We start from the raw sequence: 27,564 nt of genomic DNA, 5'->3' as shown, positions 1-27,564 counted from the left end.
AAAATCCAATAACTGGCTCTTTTCATACCTCTTCCGTTTTTTGTCCTCCTTTATAATTCTAATAATATTGACCTGTCCAATATACAGGAGGTAACTAAGGAGCAGAATTAATTTTGAATAGTTCGTCTATTTGTATGAAATGAAGTAAAAGAAATAATCAGTCACCTTGGTTTCAGCATAAGTAAATTTTCTGACATGGTTAAACTATGGTTGATACAAACGATGATGAATGTGCTCCTACAAAGAGGTATCTACATGTATGTCTTATCTCCAGGGTCTAAAAATATACGATTAAAAGTGAATATGTCATGTTAGGGGGCCAGCTGAAGCACGTCTCTGGGTAGGGGGTTGTCTCCATGTGTTGAAGACCCATTGGTGGCCTAGGTCTGTTTTCTGCTCTTTGATCAGGTTGTTGTCTCTTGACATTTCCCCCTTTCCATTCTCTATTCCATGGTAAAATAACAAAAGGCTTTTTGCAGACATGATCGCTCTTAAAACATGTATAATGACTTTGTATATTTTAATATATATACATTTACAAATACTCATACACTACAATAATGGAATTAAAAAGATAAAATTTATAGAATTTATTTGAACCAGTAAAAAGGCCCACAGAGTATTTCTCTCCTATTTCTCAGAGAGTGCAATGAAATTACAGATTTTGACAATATATACATGAATTGTTTTTATACTCATTTTACTTAAAATATCTATGTCTTCATATCTTTTTTTTACTCCATTTTGACTCAAATTCTTCCAAAGAAATTTTACTTTATTGACACATAGAAAATGTTGAGGTACTTCTTTTTGTAAAAAAAAGAAGATACTGTTTCATGTGTTTGCAGCTTTCAGTCAACAATAGTCAAACTCCTTATATCAATTTACTGTTAAACACTATCACGACTATACATAAAATTTATGCATTTTCTATACTTCATACATGTACATGCATATATACTTTCCTATTACAGAATTTCACAGGATTTCATTTCTATCCCTGGCATGTCTAAATTTGCATGTACATGTATATTTTTATTAGTACAGTTTATTGAAATATATCCAAATATAATTCAACTATCATCACTATGTTCTTGTCATTTATATCCTTGACCTGACCTAAAATCAAGTTTCTGTTTTCTGCATTTTATTTTTTTTTCTTGTATTAAAAAAAAAAACATTTAAATACATGTGATTTTTCAAAGTGATAAAAATTTAACATAACATTTTCAGGATTTTTCATATTGGTCTTTATCAAGTTCATTCTTCCTGATTACTTAAAACAAGGTGTCCTAGAATTAATAATTCAAATATGCAGACAAATAAGTAAATGGTAATCTAACATAGATTTCACTGATTTTCACAGTTAAAAATTTCTTTCTTTTAGAGATAAAATTATTTTCAAAGTGACCAGCTGAAATAAAGAGAGAACTCTTAAGAATGCAAATATTTTGACTACAATGGCTCCATCTTATATGTACCATATACACATGTAATTAAAAAAAACTTGTTTCGGGTACATGTAACTCTTTGGCTGATCTAAACTTGTACTAGACTTTAGGTGGGACCACATCACTGTCTTTATGACTTTTGTGTGTTGCAAAATGTGAATTAAGATTTGCAGATTGGGCAAACCCTCTACCACATAAAATACAAACATAGGGTTTTTCTTTTGTATGAGTTCGAATATGGCATACAAGAGAATAAGACTGAGCGAAACCTTTACCACAAACATCACAGCAATGTGGCTTTTCACCAGTATGTGATCGATCATGTATCTTGAGTGATGATTTCTGTGAGCAGCTATAACCACATTTCTTACATTTATATGGTTTTTCACCTGTATGTACTTTTTTATGTCTCGTTAAGTCACAACTCTGATAAAATCCTTTGTCACAAATTTGACACTTAAAGGGTTTCTCCCCAGAATGCATTTGGTAATGGCTCTTAAGTTGATACTTGGTAGGAAAATGTTGGTCACATGTATGACAACAAAATGCTTTTTCACCAGTATGGACTCGTACGTGAGATTTCAACTGGGATGTTGTAGAAAATCCTTTGCCACAGGATTCACAAATATGAATTTTATGACCTTTGTGCACATTAAGATGAGCTTGCAAGTTTGCTAACTGGGTATACCCCTTACCACAATGATCACAGATAAATGGCTTTTGCTCTTCGTGTATTAGGCAATGTGTTTTTAAGTTTGATACTTGATTAAACTTTTTCCCACATGTACTACAAAAGTAAGGTCTTTCCTTTGTGTGTGTCCTTGCATGCCTTTTTAGGTCTGAGTTTTGAGTAAATATTTTGTCACAAATTTGACATGTATATTTCCTTTTTCCTGCATGCCTATTAACATGCCTCCTAATATAAGATTGAGTTGTAAATATTTTCTGACATATTTTACACATAAAGGTTTTATCTTCAGTTTCTGAGTCAACGAAGTCAGTTACAGAATTTCTGTACAAAATGTCCTGCCTGCAAGCTATGCACATACTACTTGTATCTCCAGTACCAACCTTAGAATCCCTTTTACATGTTTTAGAAAGGACTTTATTTGTATCAACCTTAGGATCACTTTTAGTGAGGACTCTATTTCCTAATTTTTTCCCACACTTTTCACAAGGGGGATCAATAGTACTTTCAAATTCACTGGAATCCGAGGAACTATCAGCTATGTCTCGAAATGATTCATCTTTTACATCTCTTTCTTTATCTTCAATGAACTTATCTTTTATATTTCTCTCTTTATCTTCAATGGATTCATCTGTAATATCTTCTACTTTATCTTCAATGGATTCATCTGTTATATCTTCTACTTTATCTTCAATGGATTCATCTGTTATATCTTCTACTTTATCTTCAATGGATTCATCTTTTTCATCTTTTCCTTTATCCTCAGTCAATTTATCTTTTTCATCTTTTCCTTTATCCTCAGTCAATTTATCTTTTTCATCTATTCCTTTATCATGTTTATCCTCAATCAATTTATCTTTTTCCTCTATTCCTTTATCGCCAATCGATTTCTCTTTTACATCTCTTCTTTCAGATAAATCTTCTATATCTTCTCCAATATCTTTGACAGATTCATTTTTTATATCTGTTATGTTACCACTTGATTTAACATTTATATCTTTTCCATTAAGTCCAGTATCTTCAATGGATTCATTTTCTATATTCTGTCCATTACATGTAACTTCCATTGATTGGACCCTATTTGCTTTCTCATTATCTGTACAAATGAAAAGTGTGAATATCTAACTACAGTACTGTACTAAATTTTAATAATTGTTTTTTCCAATTATTTATTGTGTCAAAAAATATGGTGTATCTGGTTTTAGGGGTAACTTACAAGTTGAACTGTGAGCTACTTCTAATTGTAGCCCCGCAATAAGTGTATTCTGTCATTAGGAAGTTTATTAGTAATAGATGTGAAAATGCATCACAGCTTGAAACTCAATTTCAGAAAGCTGTGATTCATACATGTAGATCCTGAGAACATTTTATACATGGAAGAAAATGAAAATGCATCACATGGTATAGAATAATCACACGAAGCTTTCTACCAAATTTCTGAAAGCTCTGATTCGTAGTTCTTGCAAAATATGATGAAAATTTCATTGGACATAAGGAGGGAAACATGGACATGATGGACAGACAGTATAATATATTTTACTCTTTGAGATTATTGATACCCCTTGAAAATTTCAGGCAGTAAGATATATTTATAGCACTCGAGCTATTCATAGCCTAATTGACCTAGTAGATCTAATAATTAAACCTGTAAGTGATATTTACCTACCGGTACTCCTGTATAAAAGGCTAAGCCTACAAAATCCAAACAATTTGACAGTGGTGATAATGACCCCATCTTCAACAGAATTTATTTTCATTTATCTGGATAATTTCATTTTTAAGTTTGATTTTTTTGTCCGTATAAATGTTTTTCTTTTATTGGAGCATATATCTTTTTTTGTTGATTTTTTGTTTAATTTCGTTTTTTTGTCCAATCAAAGTAAAGATTTGTGACATCAAGCGTGTCGTTACCATAGTTATCAAAGTTATACATTTTAATGTAATTTTGCCTGATTCCCACCTCATGTTTTTACCTAAATCATTAAATCTGTATTGATTACAATGATTAAGATTTTTCATGACCAATAACTTTTTTCACAAAAAAAATCTTATATGATGTAAATTGATGGTAAGTTACCATGGTTACACTGAAATATTCATGATTTACAAGTATTTTTTATGTGAAAAGAGCACCTGAACTTTTTTTTTGACAAATCTCATGCTCTTTATTTCGGTTACCATTGTCTGCATGTTTACTGGACTTATTCCTTGACCATAGTCATTTTCTTTTGCCATATTACTGGTGCAATGTATATATACATATATATATATCAATAACATATCATTAGTCCCATGATTCTGTTCACTCATCTTGTCAACATTTTTTATGACAACATAATATTTTGTACCTTCACAGCTTGCTTCATCTTGGACATCATTGGTAATATTAAGACAAACTTCACTCCAAGTATCTAGTGACATTCTGTTGTATCCAAATAGGCACAGCTTCACAAAGGGTCAGTTACTGGTCCTAGAATATATACATGTATTTCTGTTAAAATTATAAGCAGAGGTCACACATTGACTATGATTACATTTCAATCTTGATATATGCAAAATGCTTCTTTCTGAGGTTCAATTTGTGTGTAAAAGTGATAATTATTGTTTTGTCTAAGGGAACAACCATTTAACTTCAAGGGGGGGGAGGGGGGAGGGGTGTGTTTTTTTCCTAAAAAAAAATATTCTGATCCCTAATTTGATTAACAAAAATATTGTGGTCATGCAGGTGACAAAAAAAAATATTCTAAATCCAGATTTCCCCCATACCTTGGAGTGATAAATTTTGAAAAAAAATAATTTGATTGATAGCGACGAAACCTAAAAAAAAAATGTGCGCTACAAAAATTTCTGACTCTGACAAAAAAACCATAACCCCCCCCCCCTTTTAAGTTAAATGGTTGCTCCTTAACTGATGACAAACATGTAGGTACACATGCATGTGTGTGCTTAATGTGCAGGAAAATCTCAGAAACCTCAAAGTACACATGCATGTGTGTGCTTAATGTGCAGGAAAATCTCAGAAACCTCAAAGTACACATGCATGTGTGTGCTTAATGTGCAGGATAATCTCAGAAACCTCAAAGTGCAGAATTCTGTAAACATGGCACAGTGTAAACACTATAAATATGATAAATGTAGATTTGCAATAGGTTTTTAATGACTCTTTTTTTTCCTGAAGCCTGAAGCATTGAGAAATAAAGTTCTTTGGGTCTTGTAACTTAATGAAATCTTTTGAATTATTACTTCTTATTGCACTTGCACATTACCTTGATGACACAGTGACAGAGGCTTCCATCATGTCTATGTTGTAAATCATACAATTTCCAGCAAATTCATATTGTCTGACTACCAAAGAGTATCATGAAAATATATATATATATATATATATATATACGTGATTATTTGGCATGTACATGTGTATTTTCCCATTTAGCGAAAATTATACACAGTGAAAATTTAACCTGCCCATTTTGTCATCAATTCGCAAAAAAACCCGATATACGGTATGAATAATGGTATATATAATATGCCTAGATAACTGGAAAAGGTCATAATGAAGTAACGAAAAGCAGTTATCAGTTTTGTCTTTCAAAAGGCAGGAAATCTTTAGAATAACTAATTTTGTTTATTTTCAAATTCTTTGACCATGTTGACAGTTTTCATTAGATCATACATGTACTTCAAATTTGCTACTTAAATAAGTGATTTTTAAATCACTTATTTCAGTAAGTTCCCTGACTGAATATGTCATGCACAACATGTATGTTACAGGCATCCATTTCTTTAAAATTACTAGTAAGCATGGACTGTTGTCAAATTATTCCAAATATGGTTCGTTTGGAGGTCAGTTCAAACCCTATTTCTGATTCAATATTGATTCAAAATTAAATTGGTGGAACTATATAGTGAATAAGGATACATCTACAAAATAAACACACAATGGAAACCTTTGTCTGGATCATTAATGAACATAGCCATATGTGAAAAAACTGTCAAAATAGGTTCAATTTGCATGGGTACACTTATGTTGTAATCTTTAGCCCTTGTAAATATTGTATTTGAATTGGGACAAGATCGACTTTAAATGTGGGTTGAATCTACTCAATTGGGACAGATTGAGATGACTCTGCAGTGGCGGATCCAGAAATTTTCATAAGGGGGGGGATGGGGCACTGACTGCCTAAGAGGGGGCCTTCTCCAGTCATGCTTCAGTGATTCCCTATATAATCAACTAATTTTTTTCCCACAAAAGGTGGGCCCGACCCCCGTGAAAAACCCTCTTAACCAATAAATAAATAATCCACCTCTGCTCTAGCATGAGAGAATATCCCTGGCTAGTCCAAATAATTATGATGTCTGGCAAAGCTATTTTTTATTTTTTTTCGTGTATTTATTTTTAAATGTTGTCATCTTGCTTTGTTCCAAATTTAAAGTCATTCCTTTCAATAACAAAAAAGTATTTAGCATTTCATATCGGCCAGGACTTTTTCAGGACATTAGTGTAACCCTTATTATATAGGTAATGGTTGTTTTGTAGTACAACATAAGCTTATTGATTGAATCACCTTATGATTTGTTCTCCTTTTTTGACGAATTCAATAGACCTATTTTGTGACATTTGGAAGCTGTGTGACACTAGCATTGATTGGTTAAACCCGAAAAGTACATTAACCTTTCCATCGATATAGGTTCAAATGTGTATTTTTTCCGGAAAAGAGATCTGGATCCGCCATTGTTGAAAGTGAAAATAATACAAAGTAAGTAAGTAAGTAAATTTTATTTAGAGTCGGCATATATATACATAATAACAGACAAAACATGAGCTCTTTAACCGACTATCACATAAAAGTCATGCAGCATCATGCACATACTAGTGAATAAAAATGAAAAAGCATGCAAATATAATGATATTGATTTCTGAGCCTCCAGAGTCAAAGCTCATGCGGCAAGCACCTCTATGTGCATTGAATGGGGGAACCAGCAAACACTTTAATATTATAAAATACTAACAAACTAAAAAGCATAAAATCAATGAATAAATAAATTATTAATTAAGCACTGGCATTTAATAGCAGGTATATATATAATAAATGCATAAAAAGCAGAGCAAAAGGTCATAATAAAAAATAAAAACAAAGAAAGAAATTTGAGCTTTGAAACAGCACTGGATGGAAACAGCATGAACTGCAGTTGCATTTTTGACCCCAACACCAGGAATTTATATAATTCCTAAATTGGTCAAAATAGGTCATAATAATCTAGCCTCATTGGGAAGGGAGTTCCATACTTGTGCTGCCTCAAATCATAGATGTATAAACCCATAGATAAAGCTCGTCAAAAGTTCCCTACTGTTCTCTATTGTTAGATGAAAAGAACCATGACCAAATTGACTGTCTTTGATGTTTCATGTGTGTTGTCCTCAATCAAGTAACTCTAGCTACATCTCTTATCTGTTGATCTGTATTGACCAGTACAGCAGAATAAATTTTCTTAATTTTCTTCTCGAGTTATGTCCCTTCTGTTGTGAGAGTATGTCTATTTTTAGCGCACTAGACAGACAAATAAAATGGTGAAAAAATGGATGAAATCGGTCAGAAATTGAGCATTTTACAAGGAAAATATTGAACTAAATTAAAAAAATGTTTTTTTAAGGCTTGTATCTTTATATTTTATAAAAACTATGTTCCTGTTAGTTCCTGAAAATGGGAATAGCACGTTGTTGAACTTCTAAAATACACCTTCTCTTTGATATGCTTCATTAAGGTGTCGAACTGCGTCGAATTTGGGAAAAAAATAATAAGAAAGTACATTCTTTTCTTTATTTCATCAGATTTTCTACATTTTTAGAAGAGAAATTGTCTTTTTAAATCATTTTTATATTTTTATGAATAAGTTAGTTACTAAATCATAGATGTATTTTATACATCTATGGCTAAATTATAATAATTTGATATTTTATATATAATATTAAATTAGTTTAAGTAAAGAGTTTTAGTGTAGTACCAAAACATTCCATGTAAAGCATGGTAAATAAATATTATTGAGCATATATTCAACTTTTCCCATGTTTTCTATTAATCATATTTTCAATAGACTTGTTTATAATAGTTAACATACATTGTTTTAAATAAAGTTAAATTGTGATAAAAGATATAAAATTAAAAATGTAAATATGTAAGTATGATGAAAAAATTAGTTCTGGCTAAAAAGAAAAAGATATCTGTATTTATTAATTTCTTTTCGAGATAATTTGTTATATTGTTTTACCTACAAGAACATTATTTTTTCATAACCAAGTCATTCTAAAATATATATTTTGATTTTATTTATTTCTAATTTCTAGCATGTTTAACTGCTAAGTAGCTTTTGATTGTCAGTTTTCTATTGTCTAGATTGTCAATCAGCATCTCAATGACCTACTGGTTCATGTCATTATCAGATAAGTGTGAAAGCCATTACAACGCACATAGAACCTTTGAAGTCAGTGTTGAACTTCATCTATGGGTTTATACATCTATGCTCAAATCTAAAGGATCTTTTACCATAACTTGAGGTTCTAGGTCCCTCAGCAGTGTTCACATACCTGAAATTATATGAATTGTTTTTTTATAACAACTAGAAATAATCATGATAATGGACATTTTTTATTAATTATTTTAAAGGACTCCAAGGCAATTGAGCGCATCCTAAGAGTTTTTAGTGATGGAAGGTTTGAAATCTGCAGGAGTGTTTTGTATGAGTTCTGATAGTCTTCATAAATAAAGCGAAGCGCTCGTTCTTGTATTTTTTCTATTTTTCTGGTATTTTGTTCCCCACAGAAATCATGGAAATGCCAGGTCAAAGGGCAGTAACTAAAGTTTGACATAATAAAAGAGTAATAAATTGTAAGTGTACTCAGTTTGTTTAGGTGTTTCCCAATTCTTTTCAAAATATTTAATTGCCTTGCAGCCTTTTTACAAATATTTGAAATATGCAAGCTGAAGTTTAGTTTAAAATCAATTGTACATTGTAACTCCAAGTAGTTTTATCTCATCCTCACATGATATAGAAATACCATTCAAATCAAACAATCTTTTTATCATGTGTTTTTTTGCAAAGAGAGATAGCTTGAAATTTCTCTGGGTTGGCCTGCATTTTGTTTGAAGAAAACCACTGTATTAAACATGTTAAATAATTGCTGTCTTCCTCAAGAGCAGAATTTACATCTTGTAAGGAATTTCCAGACTTTGACAAAGTATTGTCATCAGCATAATTATATAAAGAACAATTTTTTACAAAAAAGAACAAATCATTTATAAAAATATTAAATAGGATGGGTCCAAGGATGGAACCTTGTGGTACCCTTTAAATATGTCAAGCATACCACTTAAATTTTGGTATACTTTCACACACTGTTTTCTTTTTGTTGAATAACTATATAACATATCAAGTGAGGATTTGGAAAGACCGTAAGCTTTTAGTTTCAGTAGCAGTAAGTCATGGGGGAGACAGTCAAATGCTTTTGACAGGTCCATAAGGATAGCTGCAAGGAATTTATTTTGATCTAAGGCTAATTTCCAATCTTCAATCACTCTTAATAAAGTTGACTGACATCCAAAACCTAATCTAAAAGCTGCCAAAAATGGATTGAAGATATTATCACGGTAATGAACAAATTGTACTTCAATGGCATTTTAAATGTTTTTAGAAATTGCCGGTAATACACTTACCGGTCTATAATTTCCTTTTTCTAATACACTATTCTTTTTGTGAATAGGTGCAACTTGAGCTTCCTTAAGACGGTCAGGGAAGGTTGATGATGATAATGATAAATTAACAATATCTGACTGATTTGATCTGATTGAAGAGAGCTATATTTCAGTAAGTATGAAAATAAGATGTGAAACTTCATAATTTAAATGTTTGTTTATAGGCACTACTCAGAGGCACTATAAATTAAGTATGTGCAGTTATAGACTTAATTTACTGACCAAACCCAGGGACTTTCTATACTAATGGGACTCGTCTCTGACTCTGTAACACTGTCTATACAATTTTGCATACAGAACTGTGCCGTCGCTGAAGTCACGTGACTTTTACTTCTTTTTGTGAATAGGTGCAACTTGAGCTTCCTTAAGACAGTCAGGGAAGGTTGATGATGATAATGATAAATTAACAATATCTGACTGATTTGATCTGATTGAAGAGAGCTATATTTCAGTAAGTATGAAAATAAGATGTGAAACTTTATAATTTAAATGTTTGTTTATAGGCACTATTCAGAGGCACTATAAATTAAGTATGTGCAGTTATAGACTTAATTTACTGACCAAACCCAGGGACTTTCTATACTAATGGGACTCGTCTCTGACTCTGTAACACTGTCTATACAATTTTGCATACAGAACTGTGCCGTCGCTGAAGTCACGTGACTTTACTTTTGATATTGTCGGTTGCATTTCAAGAGTAAGTATTTGTGATTTAAAGCAATGTTCTAAACCGAAAAAAGGTAAACAGCAAATGCAAAAACAACGCCTTCACCTCCCTTGTTTTAAAAATTTACAAAACATCACTCAGTTGGGCATGTTGGGAGGATAATGCGAAATTCTGATGGTTTTATTTTGTTTATCATATTTTGCGTGTGACTTTTTTTTATTGTGTGTGACCCATACTTTGCGTTGAGTGTTCATTGATACCTTCAGTTCAAGTTCCATAGTGTGACTTTTTTATCAAATAATATACATTTTGTCATTGTAAAATGCTACTTTTGAAAAGATTTTTCTTATTTTAAAAAAGATATAGACCCTGAACTTGGTGGTATTTAATTTGTAAATTTCGTGTGGCCGCCATCTTGTTTTAAGTATGTACCCCCATTTTCACAAAGTGTTTTTCAAAATTATATGTCCTAGCTTAATGAAGTCACATTTTTATGAAACTTTATACATTTTGTCATTGTAAAATTCTGTTTTTAAAAAGTTTTCTCAGATTTTTGAAGAAATATGGACCCATGAATTTGGTGTTATTTCTGTTATGAAATTAATAGTGGCTGTCATCTTTTTAAGTATGTACCCCCATTTTCACGAAGTGTTCTTCAAAACTATATGTCCTAGCTTAATGAAGTAACATTTTCATGAACCTAAAACATTTTGTCATTGTAATATTCTATTTTTAAAAAGTTTTCTCAGATTTTTATATGACCGCAAAAAATTTTGCGGTCGTATATTGGTATCATGTCGTCGTCGTAGTCCGAAGACATTTGGTTTTCACACAATAACTTTAGTATAAGTAAATAGAAATCTATGAAATTTAAACACAAGGTTTATGACCACAAAAGGAAGGTTGGGACTGATTTTGGGGGCTATGGTCCCAACAGTTTAGGAATTAGGGGCCAAAAAGGGGCCCAAATAAACATTTTTCTAGTTTCCAGATAATAACTTGTGGAATATGGTGTATGGATCTCTCTGAAATTATACCACAAGTTTCCAAACCACAAAGGGATGGTAAAAATTAGCTTTGGGGGTCAGGGCTCAAACCATTTAGGAATTAGGGGCAAAAAAGGGGGAAAAACAAGGGTGTCCTGGTTAATGGACAATTACTTAAGTACAAAACATAATTTAAAAGCAGTGTAAGGGAGGTAATCCAAACACAATTTATGTTTTGATGATTTTATGATGTATTTAAATGGGTTATTATGGTTGCAAACTCCATTGGAAATTTGAATTGAGATTATGACCATATCTTGAGGTAAAGATTTTTTTTTTGGCAAAAGGGGGGGAGGTTAAAAAACTTTGGGGGATGGGGGTGGGGACAATTTGTTCTCAAGAATTCAGAAATTAAAAAGAAAATTACTTTAAATATTTTTTTTTTGCAAAAAAAAGGGGGGGGGGGGGGGGGGGGGGGGGTAAACATTTTTTTTTTGGGGGGGGGGGAGGAGGGGGGTCAATTCGCAACAGCATAGTGTATTGCACAAAAGCAAAAAATGAATATAAATTCAAATCACATAACCAATTCAAGTTCTTTGACTACAGTTATTCTGTGTCAGAAACCTATTATGTGTCAAATATTTAATTACAATCCAAATTCAGACCTGTATCAAGTGCGAATATTGTGTCCATTTTTGCCCCAACTGTTCAGGTATGGACCTCTGCGGTCGTATCCAGCTGCGCTCAGCGAAGCAATTTATTTAAGAAATATAGACCCATGAATTTGGTGTGATTTCTGTTATGAAATTATAGTGGCTGTCATCTTGTTAAGTATGTACCCCCATTTCACGAAGTGTTCTTCCAAACTATATGTCCTAGCTTAATGAAGTAACATTTTTATAAAACTTAATACATTTTGTCATTGTAATATTCTATTTTTAAAAAGTTTTCTCAGATTTTTTAAGAAATATGGACCCATGAATTTGGTGTTATTTCTGTTATGAAATTAAAGTGGCTGTCATCTTGTTAAGTATGTACCCCCATTTTCACCAAATACTTTTTTAAAAAGAAATCACTGTTTTTGTAATGTATGTACATATATTCATGTTAATTTTTCTAAGTATTCTGCAAAATGTTGATTCAATGTTATTGTGACAATATTTTTTCAACAAGTTGACAATATATTGCCTTTGAAAAGGGCTGTCTTCATCATTTGTGTAATAATAGACTGTTTTCATATTACCGACTCCGGATTATATAATTTGTCGACTGGTTACCTTGGACATCATGGTACCAAGTCAGGTAAGAGCAAGCTAAAGAAGTAAAACCAAGCTTTCAATCGGTACAATTTTGGGGGAAAATTACCTGGTTAATATTTTTTTTTCACTACAAAATCATCGGAAAACAGTAAACTTTCCCCTCAAATTACACCGATTATATGTTTGATTTTACTTATTTTGGTTGCTCTTACTTGACCGAGTACCATGATGTCCAAGGTAACCAGTCGACAAATTATATAATTTGGAGTCAAAAGTCGGTAATATGAAAATAGTCTATTAAGGAATCATGCATAGCATATATGCATGTACTTTACATGTCACTTCACTCTAACTCCCTTGTACATATAGTGTGTTTTTTTAATAATTGATTTTTCCTTTTCTCGATAATAATCTTGTTTGTTTTAAAGTAGCATGACCTGGTTTTACATTTAATTAGATTTTTTACCCTGTATGTATTGAATTCGTGGTAATGTGAATTCTCAATAAATTATTTTTATTTCCAGGGAGATGACTCGGAAGAAGTGTCGGGTTAGCCAAAGAAGAAAGGGTCATTTTCGATTAAAGCATAAAGGTATTTATTTTTTATATTATATGTAAGTAAAATAAATAAATGAAAAATATCAATGTCATATAAAGTTTATTTAAAATATATTTGTATTAACTGCATAATTTATCACTTAACATGTGTAGTCTTTACGAATGTTCAGAGCATGTCCAATGCTGAAAAAGAAGGCCTCATTTCCTCTGTCTGTCATGTGGATCCCATCTCTGTAATGGCTTTGGCCAAAGCATTTGTGTGACCAAAACTTGATTTTGTCATCCTCTTTCAACATTTCTGATAGTTTTTAGTTGATAACTTTTCTTCTGTTGTCAGTGGTTGTTGTATTGTGATATTGACATAAACTTAGTTCTGAACCTTTGAATTGACGGCCCTATGATGATTTTCCTGACTCCAGTTGATAAAATCTCATGAAAAAGCTGAACAATGTTGTCTACTATCTCATCTACACTGTGGGTTAGTGAGATGTCATTCCCCCAAACTTACCATATTAGTAATTACAGTGTCTAATCATGCCAATTGATTATGTGCATGCATGATCATTTGTAAACATGTAAATGAATCCTCTTTCTGCTCTCACTCCATATGGAATTTACATGTATATCGTATAAGTCACTAGTAAACTGTGTAACTACATGTATAGAAAATCATCATGATCATGTACATGGGTAGAAATATTTGAAAACAACATTTACAATGATACCGGTATATCATGTACATATGTTAAGTTGAATGATAATTTATTTTAGATAAATACCTAAATTTAAATATTAATCCTTAAAATGGTAAAAGCAAATGTTTTCATGTATTTAATGAATGATTTTCCTTATCCTACATGACCTGGCCTTAAAAGGCCATGATAAAAAAAAAATTTCAGCCAAGCAACTTACTTTAAGCAAGACATTTTGACAATTACTTCTTAACCATGTTAACTTTAATTATGAAGATTTCTAAACACAACACTCGATAAATATTGGTCACTGTCACATAAGCTTATGCTAGAATATTCATTTAAATAATATATATATCATGTATATATTAATTACTTATACAGAGTTGTATGTATAAAAAAGGAGATGTGGTATGATTACCAATGAGACAACTCTCCACAAGAGACCAAATGACACAGAAATTAACAGCTATATGTCACTGTACGGGCTACACCATGTACACCAATGAGCAAAGCCCATACCGCATAGTCAGCTATAAAAGGCCTCAAAATGACCAATGTAAAACAATTAACCAGAAAAGTAAACAAGAAAAACAATTATGTAACACAGTTACAAACGACAACCACTGAATTAGATGCTCCTGACTTGGGACAGGCACATACATACAGAATGTGCTGGGGTTAAACATGTTGGGTAAATAAATTATTAAACAATATATGTGTCCATCTCTATTTTAGTATGCATGGTTAGTGACAGATCCAAAGACAATTTGATTACCTCTACAAACAGTCAAATTAAACTAGAGTGTTCAGATAATGAAGTCTACGATATTGATGGTAAAATTTACAGCAGCAAAATTTTATGATTGGATAAATCCCTAAATTTAGACATTTATCCTTTTAAAAGAAACAAGCAAGAATAAAAAAAAGAAGGTATGGTATGATTGCCAATGAGACAACTCTTCACTAGTATGACACGAGACCAAATGACACAGAAATCAACAACTATAGATCACGGTATGGCCTAAAGCCCATACCTCATAGTCAGCTATAAAAGGCCCTGAAATGACGAATTTAAAACAATTCAAACGAGAAAACTTACTGCCTAATTTATATACAAAAAAATGAATGAAAAACAAATATGTAACACGGCAACAAACGACAACCTCTAAATTACAGGCTCCTAACTTGGGTTAGACACATACACACAGAATGTGGCAGGGTTAAGCATGTTAGTGGGAATTCAACCCTCCCCTAACCATGGACAGGGTTAAGCATGTTAGTGGGAATTCAACCCTCCCCTAACCATGGACAGGGTTAAGCATGTTAGTGGGAATTCAACCCTCCCCTAACCATGGACAGGGTTAAGCATGTTAGTGGGAATTCAACCCTCCCCTAACCATGGACAGGGTTAAGCATGTTAGTGGGAATTCAACCCTCCCCTAACCATGGGCAGGGTTAAGCATGTTAGTGGGTATTCAACCCTCCCCTAACCATGGGCAGGGTTAAGCATGTTAGTGGGTATTCAACCCTCCCCTAACCATGGACAGGGTTAAGCATGTTAGTGGGAATTCAACCCTCCCCTAACCATGGGCAGGGTTAAGCATGTTAGTGGGAATTCAACCCTCCCTTAACCATGGACAGGGTTAAGCATGTTAGTGGGAATTCAACCCTCCCCTAACCATGGACAGGGTTAAGCATGTTAGTGGGAATTCAACCCTCCCCTAACCATGGACAGGGTTAAGCATGTTAGTGGGAATTCAACCCTCCCCTAACCATGGGCAGGGTTAAGCATGTTAGTGGGAATTCAACCCTCCCTTAACCATGGACAGGGTTAAGCATGTTAGTGGGAATTCAACCCTCCCCTAACCATGGACAGGGTTAAGCATGTTAGTGGGAATTCAACCCTCCCCTAACCATGGACAGGGTTAAGCATGTTAGTGGGAATTCAACCCTCCCCTAACCATGGACAGGGTTAAGCATGTTAGTGGGAATTCAACCCTCCCCTAACCATGGACAGGGTTAAGCATGTTAGTGGGAATTCAACCCTCCCCTAACCATGGACAGGGTTAAGCATGTTAGTGGGAATTCAACCCTCCCCTAACCATGGACAGGGTTAAGCATGTTAGTGGGAATTCAACCCTCCCCTAACCATGGACAGGGTTGTAACAGTACAACAACATAAAAACAAACTATAAAAATCAGTTGAAAAAGGCTTAACTCATCAGATGAATACAAATAGAAATACATATAACGAAAACAAATATATTCATACCGATAAAAACAATGTTCAAAGATCTAATTACAGTGTTGAACTAGTAACCTTTTAGAATAAGTTTATGTAAAGGATTAATAAGTTAACCATGTTTTCCAGGATCGTTTATAAATTTCTGGGCACGGTATAAAACAACATCTCCATAAAAATGAGGGTGAGCTATCCCATTTGAAATAAGTTTTCTACAGGTACAACCAAACTTCAAAATCAAATCCTTATATCTATATATATATATATATGGAAGAATTTAGTAAAGGTTTTTAAAAGTAATTTGTGGTAGCGAAATCCCATACTTAATAATTTACAAGTTATTTCACAGATTACGTTGATTTAAATCCAAAACATCACAACAGACATGGGCATAGCGAATGAGTTGTGATATATAAATGCTGGAAGATGGTGCCAAAGGAACATCCCCATCCAAAAAAGGAAAAATTAACAATTGGGACTGAAAAATTGTGCATTAAATAAAAATTTATTTAATAAAAGATTTTTATTATCTTAGACCCATGATTAAGAAATTATCAGCCAACAAACTCACTTTTAACATGTTTAAGCAAGATATTTTGCCTTTATTTAAAAAATAACTACTTTACTTTAATTATGAAGATTTCTGAACATGCACACACTAGATAAATATTGGACACTGTCACATAAACTTATGCTAGTTGAACTAAATATTTATTTATTGTAATAATATATATATTAATATTTAGTAAATAAAGTATTTAAAAATATGTGTTCATCTCTATTTTTAGCAGACATGGTTAGTGAGAGATCCGGAGAAAGGTTGATTACCTCTTCAGCCAGTTCGGTTAAACTAGAATGTCCAGATAATGAAATCCATGATATTGATGGTAAAATTTACAGCAGCCAAATTTTATGATTGGATAATTCCCTAAATTTAGACTTTTATCCTGAAAATGGAACATGCAAAAGTTTATATAATTTATTTAATGAATGATTTTGCTCTATCCAACCTTATAATGAAGAAATTTTTGCCAAGCAACTAACTTTTAAGCAAGATATTTTGCCTTTAATTTGAAAAGTAAGCTCTTAACTTTAACTATGGAGATTTCTGAACACACACTAGATTAATATTGGACACTGTCAAAAAGCTTATATATGCTAGTTTGTGCTACTCAGGCCCAGTAGCCAGTACTTTAGTACTGGAATGAAAATACGGATTTTGAGTTCTTAAAATTTCCTGTTACAAAATTTTGGAAAAAATTGTTTAAAATTAAAGAGTGTATCTTCCTCAGGCAAAGCTCTGATTCCTTGCCCTGCTTTGTCTATACTTTTTTGTCCTTTTTGGTGGAAGAAGACTTCAAGTCTTCTGAAAGCCTTTACTGTCGGCTGTAAAATCATTGAACCGTTACCAGGAGTGTTGCCGTATCCTTTTCTGTGCTTTACAATTTCATATCAACTTCTGTGCCATATCTTGACACTGATGTTTACACATGATCTAAGCATCTGCATCATTTAATTTATTTGTTAGGCTTGAAAAACAATCACTATCGTAAGTGTTATAATTTCTCATGTTTTAATGTATTAATATCTATCCTTTTATTTATGTAAATTATAAGATTTCATCTCGTTATTTGTTTACTTGTAACCAGATGTTTTTAAGTAGATTTGGTAGTATGCATGCATGAATTTGGTATTGGGTCGGTTCGCCCTGATTACATGTTCACCCTGAGTCCTTTCGCCCATAGAGTCTGTTCGCCCTTGGTTCCTTCTCCATACTTTAATCAAGGACGTATTATACGTCCTTGCTTTTATTAAAAAAATTTAATATTATGGTTGTTAAAGTTTAATAAACTTATTCAGATATTTATATGGTATGAATTCGCGAAATTCATGAAAACAAATTGAAATGATTAAAAGTTGATGGCCTGTTTTTGGAGCATTAATAGGTCATTATAATAATTCACACTGATTATTGTGATAATTGTCTTTGATAGATTAATAATTGGAATAATCTGAATAAAACAAGTGGATTATTCAGGTTAATCTAAAAAGTAAAATCACGAAAATACTGAACTCCGAGGAAAATTCAAAAAGGAAAGTCCCTAATCAAATGGCAAAATCAAAAGCTAAAACACATCAAACGAATGGATAACAACTGTCATATTCCTGACATTGTACAGGCATTTTCTTATGTAGAAAATGGTGGATTGAACCTGGTTTTATAGCTTGCTAAACTTCCCAGTTGTATGACCACATTGGTTACGTATCTGCACATGTGCACATATAGGAACCTAATTGTGCATCCGAAAGTTTCAAAATAATGACCGAGTTGTCATATATTCATACATTCCATCTTGTGTTAAAGTCAAGTATCTACATGGAGAGTACGACTTCAAATGAATGATGCTTGAAAAAATACAGGGATTTAGTTGTTCCATCTGTGTTCAGATCTTTAATGCAATCAAGTCATATTCCGGTTTTAGACAACATATATGTTTTTTTTATAATACGAAAGTTAAATATTTTAGTATGCTATAGCGATAATAAAGAGTCAAGCGCACACATGAATCTGCTGGTGTTTTACACATCAAACAATGCACCGTCAGTTGACATTAATATCAATGAACAAACTAATGTCAGTTGACAGATTCCATTTCGAAAGTACATAGTTTTCATGTCGGTCATTGTCGGAATGTCCCCAATGATTGCCTTTATTGGCTTACGTTTCAAAGTTTTATTAGTGATCAAAAACGTTTAACAACTAAATAGTCCAGCTCTTTACTGTTATTCGTCATAAAGGTACACCCATTATCGAGGCTTGAGTACGGAACCAGTAATTCGTTGCTGTCAGTTTTATTTTCATGAAAAATTTCAGGAAAGGGCTGTGTGACTTCTGGCGGAAAAAAAGGCATTCCTGCCCTCTTACTTTTGTGTAAAAATATTAGATGAAAAACAAATATGATTTGGGTCGAGCACTTACAGAAAATGAACGGGTTGGAAATGCTAACAAGTGCCCAAAACCCAATCCCTGTCTTGACACATATCTGCATTCAATGGATATATTTAGAATTCTACAATATATGTTTATAATGAAAACCCTAGTTTAAGCAAACTTTACTAAAATCTTGGTGGTCAGTTTTTTTTTTAAAGTTAACTATCTACCTTTGACAGAAAACTTTCAAGTGAAACCAAATTAATTACTGTTATAATTACTTGGCGAATTTGCATTGCATCAAGTTGACCATGCTGATACGAATGTTTTGAATTTAGTTATAGAAAATTTAATTTGAATCAACAGTATTTGTAGATTTTTATGTTTGGTATAGTGAGTTTGGTTGAGTTAAGAGTATTATTAAAGATTATTATTTTTGGAAGAAAAAAATAAGTCGAAAGTAATAATGGGACAGAGCAGGCTGGGTTGGTGGGACTGCTTTTATGGTAATTTAAGTTACCTTTTATGCATCTTCTGCCACCTCAGAGCAATCAGCTCTTTGATTGTTTTATAGCTCTTCATCTTTTTAATAAGCTTTGGTTTTCAAATATTTTGGCCTCGAGCTTCACTGAAGAGACATTGATTGTCGTAATGCCCATCTGGTGCAGACAAATTGGTACTGTTTATGTTATTAAAACTAAATACTTATTTAATATGTTTATCATGTTTATTGCTTATACAGAAATGTTGAATTAATGAATTATTTAAAGATATGTGTTCATGTCTATTTTAGTACACATGGTTAGTGAGAGATCCAAAGACACATGGATTACGGCCTCTTCAGACAGTTCAGTTAAACTAGAGTGTCCAGATAATGAAATCCATGATACTGATGGTAAAATTTACAGCAGAAAATTTTTATGAATTCTTGGTCCAACATAATACATGTACTTGTTGGTTACTGTACAACGCGTTGAAGGGGACATAAATATACCTGGCATTCGTCTGGTCTTGTTAGCGCCCTCAAATGTACATATGTATCATAGGTTTAAATCAGCAATGTCTTTGACACTTCAGAAAATTAGTACTGATCGAATATTTTTAACAACTTACTTCTCTTCAAAATATTCATAATAATGAAATCGCATTGCATTTTCTCTGAAGCCTTCATTTCTCTAGGTGATTTGTAAATTGTTTCAAAGTGTTTTTTTCAAGTTGTTGCCCTTTTACCTTGGATAGATAAAATATGTGGAATGCCGGGGACATTGGAACTCTATCCTTTTACTATTATTATGGTCATTATAGTGTTTTTTCATAGAACTATTTTGAAATATATGAGATTGATTGATTGCTAGGAAAGCCTAAAATTATTGAAAACAAAAGGTCACCTAAGAATGTTCAACAATGAGCAAAACTCAATACTGAATGTCTACCTGTAAATGCCTGTTTGATGTATGAAGCATTATATGTTTGTGATTACAATTTTGTAATGTTAATACATTTTGTATATTAATAAATAGAGTATAGATTAAATGCATCTGTATTGACTATTCAGTCTATAAAAACAAGCATTCAGCGTTTGATATAGGTATTTGAATGTCTAAAATCTTAATAAAATTTGTAATCTACATGCATTATACAATTTATTAGGTATATGAACCTTAAGGTGGTACCTAACACTACAGGAAGATAACTCTGTAAAAATCAGCTAAACGTTTTAATTACGTTGTATTGTTAAGGAAATATTAAGCTTCTCAATGATCAAAATTAGTGTTTGTCAAACTGCTATATAACCAATGAATTTTTTCTGATAAAGTGGTTGGTTCAAATTTTTTGAAATTTTTATATTTTTGTCAAAGGGTTAAAGTCAACATTTTGTCAAAATTTTATGAAAATTAAACGAGCCAAATTAATATTAGTCAAGGTGTTGGGTACCACCTTAATAGTTATATCAAAATATTTGAATTGTTTTCAGATTTTCTTGACAATGATATTGTTGGAGATACTGTTACTGATGAAGTCTGTCTGCATGAGAATCATCAGTTGGTTGCTGAGAACATTAAAGTTGCACATGTTGAAGGTTAATATATCATATACTTATAATTAAAATTATTTGAGAAAGACTTTGCTTAGATGGAAAGTTGCTTTCTTTAAATTTGATAATTTTGTCAGCCTTTGATTGATTGATAATTATACCTCCCGCTTTAAAAAAGTGGGTGTGTACTGTTTTACCTATGTCTCTCCGTACATCCCATGAATATTTTCATATCATATCTCTTATGAACTACATTACAAGCATTTCTGTAATATGGTTTCAGGGTTTCAAATAAGTCAGCTATATGGTATGATGTGTTTTCAGATTCATCACTCAACAACTTCCTGTTTACTGAACACTTGTATCATTTGACATGATAGCCAAGTTGAAAATTATCATCACATTTTTCTCAGGAACTACAATACAAGGATTTCTGAAATTTGGTTTCAGGATTTATATGATTCAATTATACCGTATGATGCGTTTTCAGATTCATCACTCAACAACTTCCTGTTTCCTGAACACTTGTATAATTTTACAAGTGATAGCCAAGTTGAAAATTTTTGTCACATTTTTCTCAGGAACTACAATGCAAGGATTTCTGAAATTTGGTTTCAGGGTTTATATAAGTCAGCTATACCATGTGATGTGTTTTCAGATTCATCACTCAACAACTTCCTGTTTATATATGTATATATATATATTAGGGCAGGGGTATCATCAGTGAGCAGTAGCTTGCAGTTCAATTTTTACTCCCATCAACAAAACATATGACTTTTGCATGCAGTTTTTATATGTTAAGAAAGCTAGAGTATTGCCTATGCTGAAGTATGCCATTTTATTATATCGTTTGAATTCTTTCGAATTTGTCATTTCTCTGCCTTTTACAGCTCAATATGTGGTATGGGTTTTGCTCATTGTTGAAGGCTGTAAGGTGACCTATAGTTGTTTAATTTCTATGTCATTTGTTTTCTTGTGGAGAGTTGTCTCATAAGATAACAATTGGTCTAGATCTTTCATGAAATGTGTAAAGTTCAAGCGTAGTTTTTTAACCATGTGTAAGACTTTTCATTTTTATAGAGTAAATTATGTGTTCTATAATATTTTAAGGCTGTATTTTACAAAAAACACAACATTTTTGTGAGATTCATTTTTCAACTTTGTCTTATAAGGGGAGATAAATCAGATAGAGTACCTTTTATAATAGAATTTGTTGTGAATTTACCTATTTAATTATGTAGCAAGAAAACAATTCAGCTGTTCCCATTTTTTCTTTCACTTATCTGAAAGCATATTATAAGAGCTAATTTCTAATGAGCTAATTTCTCATATTTAATCTTAAAATTCTAATGTTTAATTTTCATTTTATCACCAAAAAACATAGTTTTCCATGCATAATCTATACAAAATCTGACAGTTTTGTACAACCTGTATCGTGAAAAAAAGCTCAGTTGCCCATACTTTTTATTATATTTTTGAAAAAAACCATGATATAAACTACATTTTGACAAATTCTATGGATTTTGATTTAGATCCATCATCTATGTTAATGATGTGATGTATGGATTTGTATTGTCATGCATTATGACAAAGTATGTGTAAAGCAAAATTCTATCCGGATGAAATCCCATCGAGCGAAAAAAATGTTACAGAAGTTGTTATTTTTTTATCCAGAGGAAAATATTTCACTGTGATATATTTTCCATTGCCATGAAATTCTATCTGGGAAGTTAAAATATTGAATAGTTAAAAAAAAAACCTTAATCTTTGCAAATACTATGGACTAATAATAGTGTATTTTAATATAAGCTAAACTAGTTAATAAAAAATCAAAAAAATGTATTATAATGGGAAATAATTTCACAGATTATAATCAAAAATATATTAAAGTAAATATCATTCTTTTAAAAGACAATTATCATGAAACATATGAAACAAAATCAGAAGTAATTTCTCAGATCTTAATTGTGAAATAATATCATGATCAGTTTAATATATAAAATAAGGTAAGTGAAATACAGGTAAAAGTGATTTGTTTTCAGATCTCAGTACAAATAAAAAAAAGTAAAGGTAGAAAATTAATATAGTTGCATTACTACAGTTAACAGTAAACAGTAATGGAGGAATCTGAGTATGATGATATTTTTAACTATCTAAATACACAAGAGTATCACATTGTAGCAAGTGACAATTCAAAAAGAAAAATTAGAAACATGAATCATAGCATAACAAGATATAGGAACAAAAACAATTTCAACAGCTGGATAGTATTTACCTGTGAAATATTTTCTGTCTTATTTAATCATGTTTTAAGTCATCTTTTTATATATATTAATATAAAAAATGAAGAATAAAGGAATAATTTCAATATGAAATAGATTACGGAATATAATATTTGTAAAATATAAATGGCTCATAATTACCTCCCTTTGATTGATAAATTATGCAAATATGTTTTACCTTGGTGAAACATGTATAATTATGGTCAGGTACATATTGATTGCGAGTACCTTTCATAGTAGATAATGGGAGTCTATTTCACAAGGTTCTGTGAAATATGGAAAGGAAAATGTATACTGGTAAATACTATTCGCATAAGACATATATAGAATTTCACTCCTATGGAAAAAAATACCATGTCTGGAACCCCCCCTTTTTTTGTGACGATCAATGCATTTGAATGGGGACATATGGTTGAAACCCCCCCCGCCTTTATCCTGGATTGGGAACTCCCCCCTTTTGAAAATGGCTGGATCCACCCCTGGTATGAATGACCTATCTAATGTGAATTGTATAATAGAGTAAATAATCAAATCAGCAACTTATGCATCTTTCTTGTCAAGATATACAGATAAATACATTGTGAGCATGTGATAAAAAGCCAAGATACACACAGAAATATAGACAAAATAAAATGAGCAGTGCCCTCTCCTAAACCAAAAAGTGCCATGCCTTCCACTAGTAGTACTGGCATCCTGTCCCTTTCAATTTCTAGCTTAAGTGGTACATGAAAAAAATCAAGATTACATAATTCACATTTATTGACAATATGGCTACAGCCTACTTAGCAGGCCCCTCATGGGGGTGTCCCAAGTAATCACATAATCACAATTTTTTGTCAATATAATCACATAATCATAACTTGTTTTTTAAACAGGATAATAAAGTTATCAAATGTACAGTCCTTAATTATCAAATATTTACATAACCATGAAATTGTGTCTTGTAATAAAAAATTCACTATAAAAACAGCCAAGTAATCGCATATGGTAAATCCCCATGAGGAGGCTCACTTTGAACATGAGCATTCTGTTTCCATAGGCGGATCCAGGGGGAGCCCTGGGGGGCCCGGGCCCCCCCTTTCATGGGAAAAATTTGGTTGATTATATAGGGAATCACTGAAGCATGACTAGAGCGGGCCCCTCCCCTTAGGTCAGTCAGCGGCCCCCCCTTATGAAAAGTTCTGGAATGCCACTGGTTTCTGGTCTGTCTGTTTGTTTATCCATGATCAGAATTTGGTCAAGTTAGTTTATGGTAAAGGTTCACAGTCACATCAACTTAAAATTTGATACACTTCATCTCATGTCATTATGAATTGAACTTTGAAAATTGTATGTCAAATAAACATGGTAAATGATAGTGAAAGCATTGCATCATGTTCTGTGGACACACTCTAAATTTATTCATCAGCAATTGTATACAAAACCATACCAAATTGTTTATTATAGTGACATGTGTTTTAAGATATTAAACATTATTTCAATAAGCAGTTGTAATTACATGTATCAACACCCGTCCCTTTGGACCTATAAGTCACTTTAAACATTTGTTTTTACTGGGTATAACATTGACTATACAAACTCTGTAATTGTGTTATATTTATTGATACATGTTCACAAGTCACTATAACAAACTAATCACTTACTTACTTGCTTATATATATAAAAAGAATAATCATTTATACATGTACTTGTTATAACATTTATAATTTCTTTTTTAGGCCAATACAAAAATTTCTGGGAAATTCCAAATGTTCATCATGGTACAGTTACATGTTTGAGCAGTAGAGATGACAAATACAAAAAGTTCAGGGATATTCCAGATGTTCATCATGGTACAGTTACAAGTGTGAGCAGTGGAGATGACAGAATAGATATGGTTGATAGTGATGGGCATCAGTTTTATATTGCTTTGGACCATAGTTACCTTTATCAGCCAAACATTAATTTGATTGAATTTGTACTTGAAAAATCTAAAGATATGTTCGATATGCTTAAAAAAGACTGTCAGAAAAATTTAAATGAACATGGCCCTTTTGAATTGGTGAAAAGTTCAAAGTATGTAAGGTATGTTAATTTGTATGATACAGATAATCCAACAGTCAAAACATGCATCACCATTTATGCCAATTTTCAAGCTGAAATAATTGTTCATGGAGTACTGTTACCAAAGAGTCATGCCATATGGGACACACCTGGCCTACCAATCAAGTTTCTAAGTACACAACATGTACAGGAGCTGCTCGAAACCGCATCATGCTACCAAGTTTGCATTGGAAACCCAGATCCTGATTTCAACAACAATTTGCCCCTGGGTTGCTATAGTAATAAGCCTTCTTCAACCTGTGCAGGATATAGAGAAGAGGATTTGGGTGCATATAATAAAGACTTCCACTACAAGAGCTCCATAAGGTCATCTTACTGCTCTTTGCTGTCAAAAGTAGAAAGATGTAAAAGTTGCCAAGTCTACCGTAGGTCTCTTAACAAAAGAAAAAGTCGTCTTAAGACAAAAGTTCCACCTGAAGAAATAAATTGGTTGTCATATACCAAGGGAAATACAGTTATGACAGAAAGTGAAAAAGTTACCAAATTGAAACAACTTACAGCTCTTTTAACTGATCTGAAGACAAAGAATAAAAACTTAGAGAAGAAGTTACAAGTAAAAGAAAAAGAGAAAAAATTACAAGTAAATGAAATAGAGAAGAAATTACAAGTTAATGAAACAGAGAAGAAATTAAAAGTAAATGAAACAGAGAAGAAATTACAAGTAAATGAAATAGAGAAGAAATTACAAGTTAATGAAACAGAGAAGAAATTACAAGTAAATGCAACAGAGAAGAAATTACAAGTAAATGAAACAGAGAAGAAGTTACAAGTAAATGAAACAGAGAAGAAATTACAAGTAAATGAAACAGAGAAGAAATTACAAGTAAATGAAATAGAGAAGAATTTACAAGTAAATGAAGTAAGGATTCAGATAATAAGGCCTAGTCAGCATTGATGAAAAACTAAACTAAGAAATAGAAAGGCAGTTCCCAGATGGCAGTAGCTACCAGCAACTTTTCTTGGAGCAGCAAATGAAACAAACCTGATTGTTATAGACAAAAAGCTATGAGATGGCAGCCAATGATGATATAATGGTGTCTTTATCTAAAGAGCAAGTCGTCTTCAACTTCAGGCTTTGCTACACTCAGGCTTCATCCACTTACTAAATGACAGATTGTTATATGACTACAGTCAGGTTATTAAGTCAGGAGAAGGTTAGAATTAACATATTATGGAGGCATTAGCAACCGAGAAGGTCCAAGATTTAACAGAACAACCTTTCTTAGGAGAGGCAGCAGTATGTAGGTATCCTTCGTGATGATATAAGAATTAAAGAAGACCTAAATGGAATTTGATGCTCTTGTCTTATTAATTCTACACTCACTAACTGCAGTAGAAAAAAATGCCATAAAAGATGTGTGTAGTAATTACATTATTTTGTATTTATAAGAAAATTTCCATTTGAAGAAATCTTATAAATGTGCCCTTTACTGTTTTTAAAGCAAAGATCATCTTAATATCTGTTTTGAGTTTGTTTTCATGCCCCCCCCCCCCCCCCCCCCCCCCCCCCCGTAGTGGAGGGGCATTAAGTTTTACCTTTGTACGCACGTATGTCCCAAAGTTGGTTTCAGTTCTCTAACTTCAGTTTGCCTCAACCAAATGTTATGAAACTTATACACAAGACGTTTTACCACAAAACATATATCGAGTTTAAATTTTGGTAGAGTCACTTAAACCGTTTAGAGTTATGCCCCTTTAAAAATGGAAAATTGAGGAGTTTTTCGTTTCTGTTTCCTCAACTAAATGTTATAAAACTTATACACAAAGCTTATTATCACTAAACACAGATCAAGTTTAAATTTTGGTGGCGCCACTTTAACTGTTCAAGAGTTATGCCCCTTTACAAATGGAAAAATGGCTTAATTTTTCGTTTCTGTTCTCTAAATTAAGATTTTTATAATTTGAGTTAGTCTCAACC

At 32.3% G+C, this 27,564-nt stretch overlaps 2 protein-coding genes across 7 annotated transcripts; one reads left to right on the top strand and one right to left on the bottom strand.

The window, feature by feature from the left end:
• Window positions 1–503: 503 nt before the first annotated feature.
• LOC127704352 (zinc finger protein 25-like) lies at window positions 504–6,798 on the bottom strand. The gene is made up of 3 exons (XM_052208376.1): window positions 6,705–6,798; window positions 4,488–4,609; window positions 504–3,235 (listed from the first exon to the last, which is right to left on the bottom strand). Exons 2-3 carry the CDS (start codon window positions 4,558–4,560, stop codon window positions 1,551–1,553), a joined length of 1,758 nt encoding a protein of 585 aa, XP_052064336.1. The 5' UTR covers window positions 4,561–4,609; window positions 6,705–6,798; the 3' UTR covers window positions 504–1,550.
• Window positions 6,799–6,852: 54 nt separating this feature from the next.
• On the top strand, window positions 6,853–27,107 carry LOC127704353 (uncharacterized). 6 transcript variants are annotated; one of them, XM_052208377.1, is made up of 8 exons: window positions 6,853–6,896; window positions 9,896–9,999; window positions 13,324–13,391; window positions 14,788–14,886; window positions 17,083–17,181; window positions 20,020–20,121; window positions 21,202–21,306; window positions 25,262–27,107. In XM_052208377.1, exons 3-8 carry the CDS (start codon window positions 13,328–13,330, stop codon window positions 26,539–26,541), a joined length of 1,749 nt encoding a protein of 582 aa, XP_052064337.1. In that variant the 5' UTR covers window positions 6,853–6,896; window positions 9,896–9,999; window positions 13,324–13,327; the 3' UTR covers window positions 26,542–27,107. The 6 variants fall into 6 exon arrangements, with proteins under 6 accessions (XP_052064337.1, XP_052064341.1, XP_052064342.1 ...); XM_052208379.1 differs by lacking the exon at window positions 9,896–9,999 and adding an exon at window positions 10,235–10,338 and having other exon boundaries at window positions 6,858–6,896; XM_052208380.1 differs by having other exon boundaries at window positions 6,858–6,900.
• The last annotated feature ends 457 nt before the right edge of the window (window positions 27,108–27,564 follow it).

Source organism: Mytilus californianus, unplaced genomic scaffold, assembly GCF_021869535.1.
Source record: "Mytilus californianus isolate M0D057914Y unplaced genomic scaffold, xbMytCali1.0.p SCAF_6, whole genome shotgun sequence".
Classification (NCBI taxonomy): Eukaryota; Metazoa; Mollusca; class Bivalvia; order Mytilida; family Mytilidae; genus Mytilus; species Mytilus californianus.
Note: the sequence above shows the minus strand (reverse complement) of the source record. Positions and strands in the feature narration are given on the sequence as shown.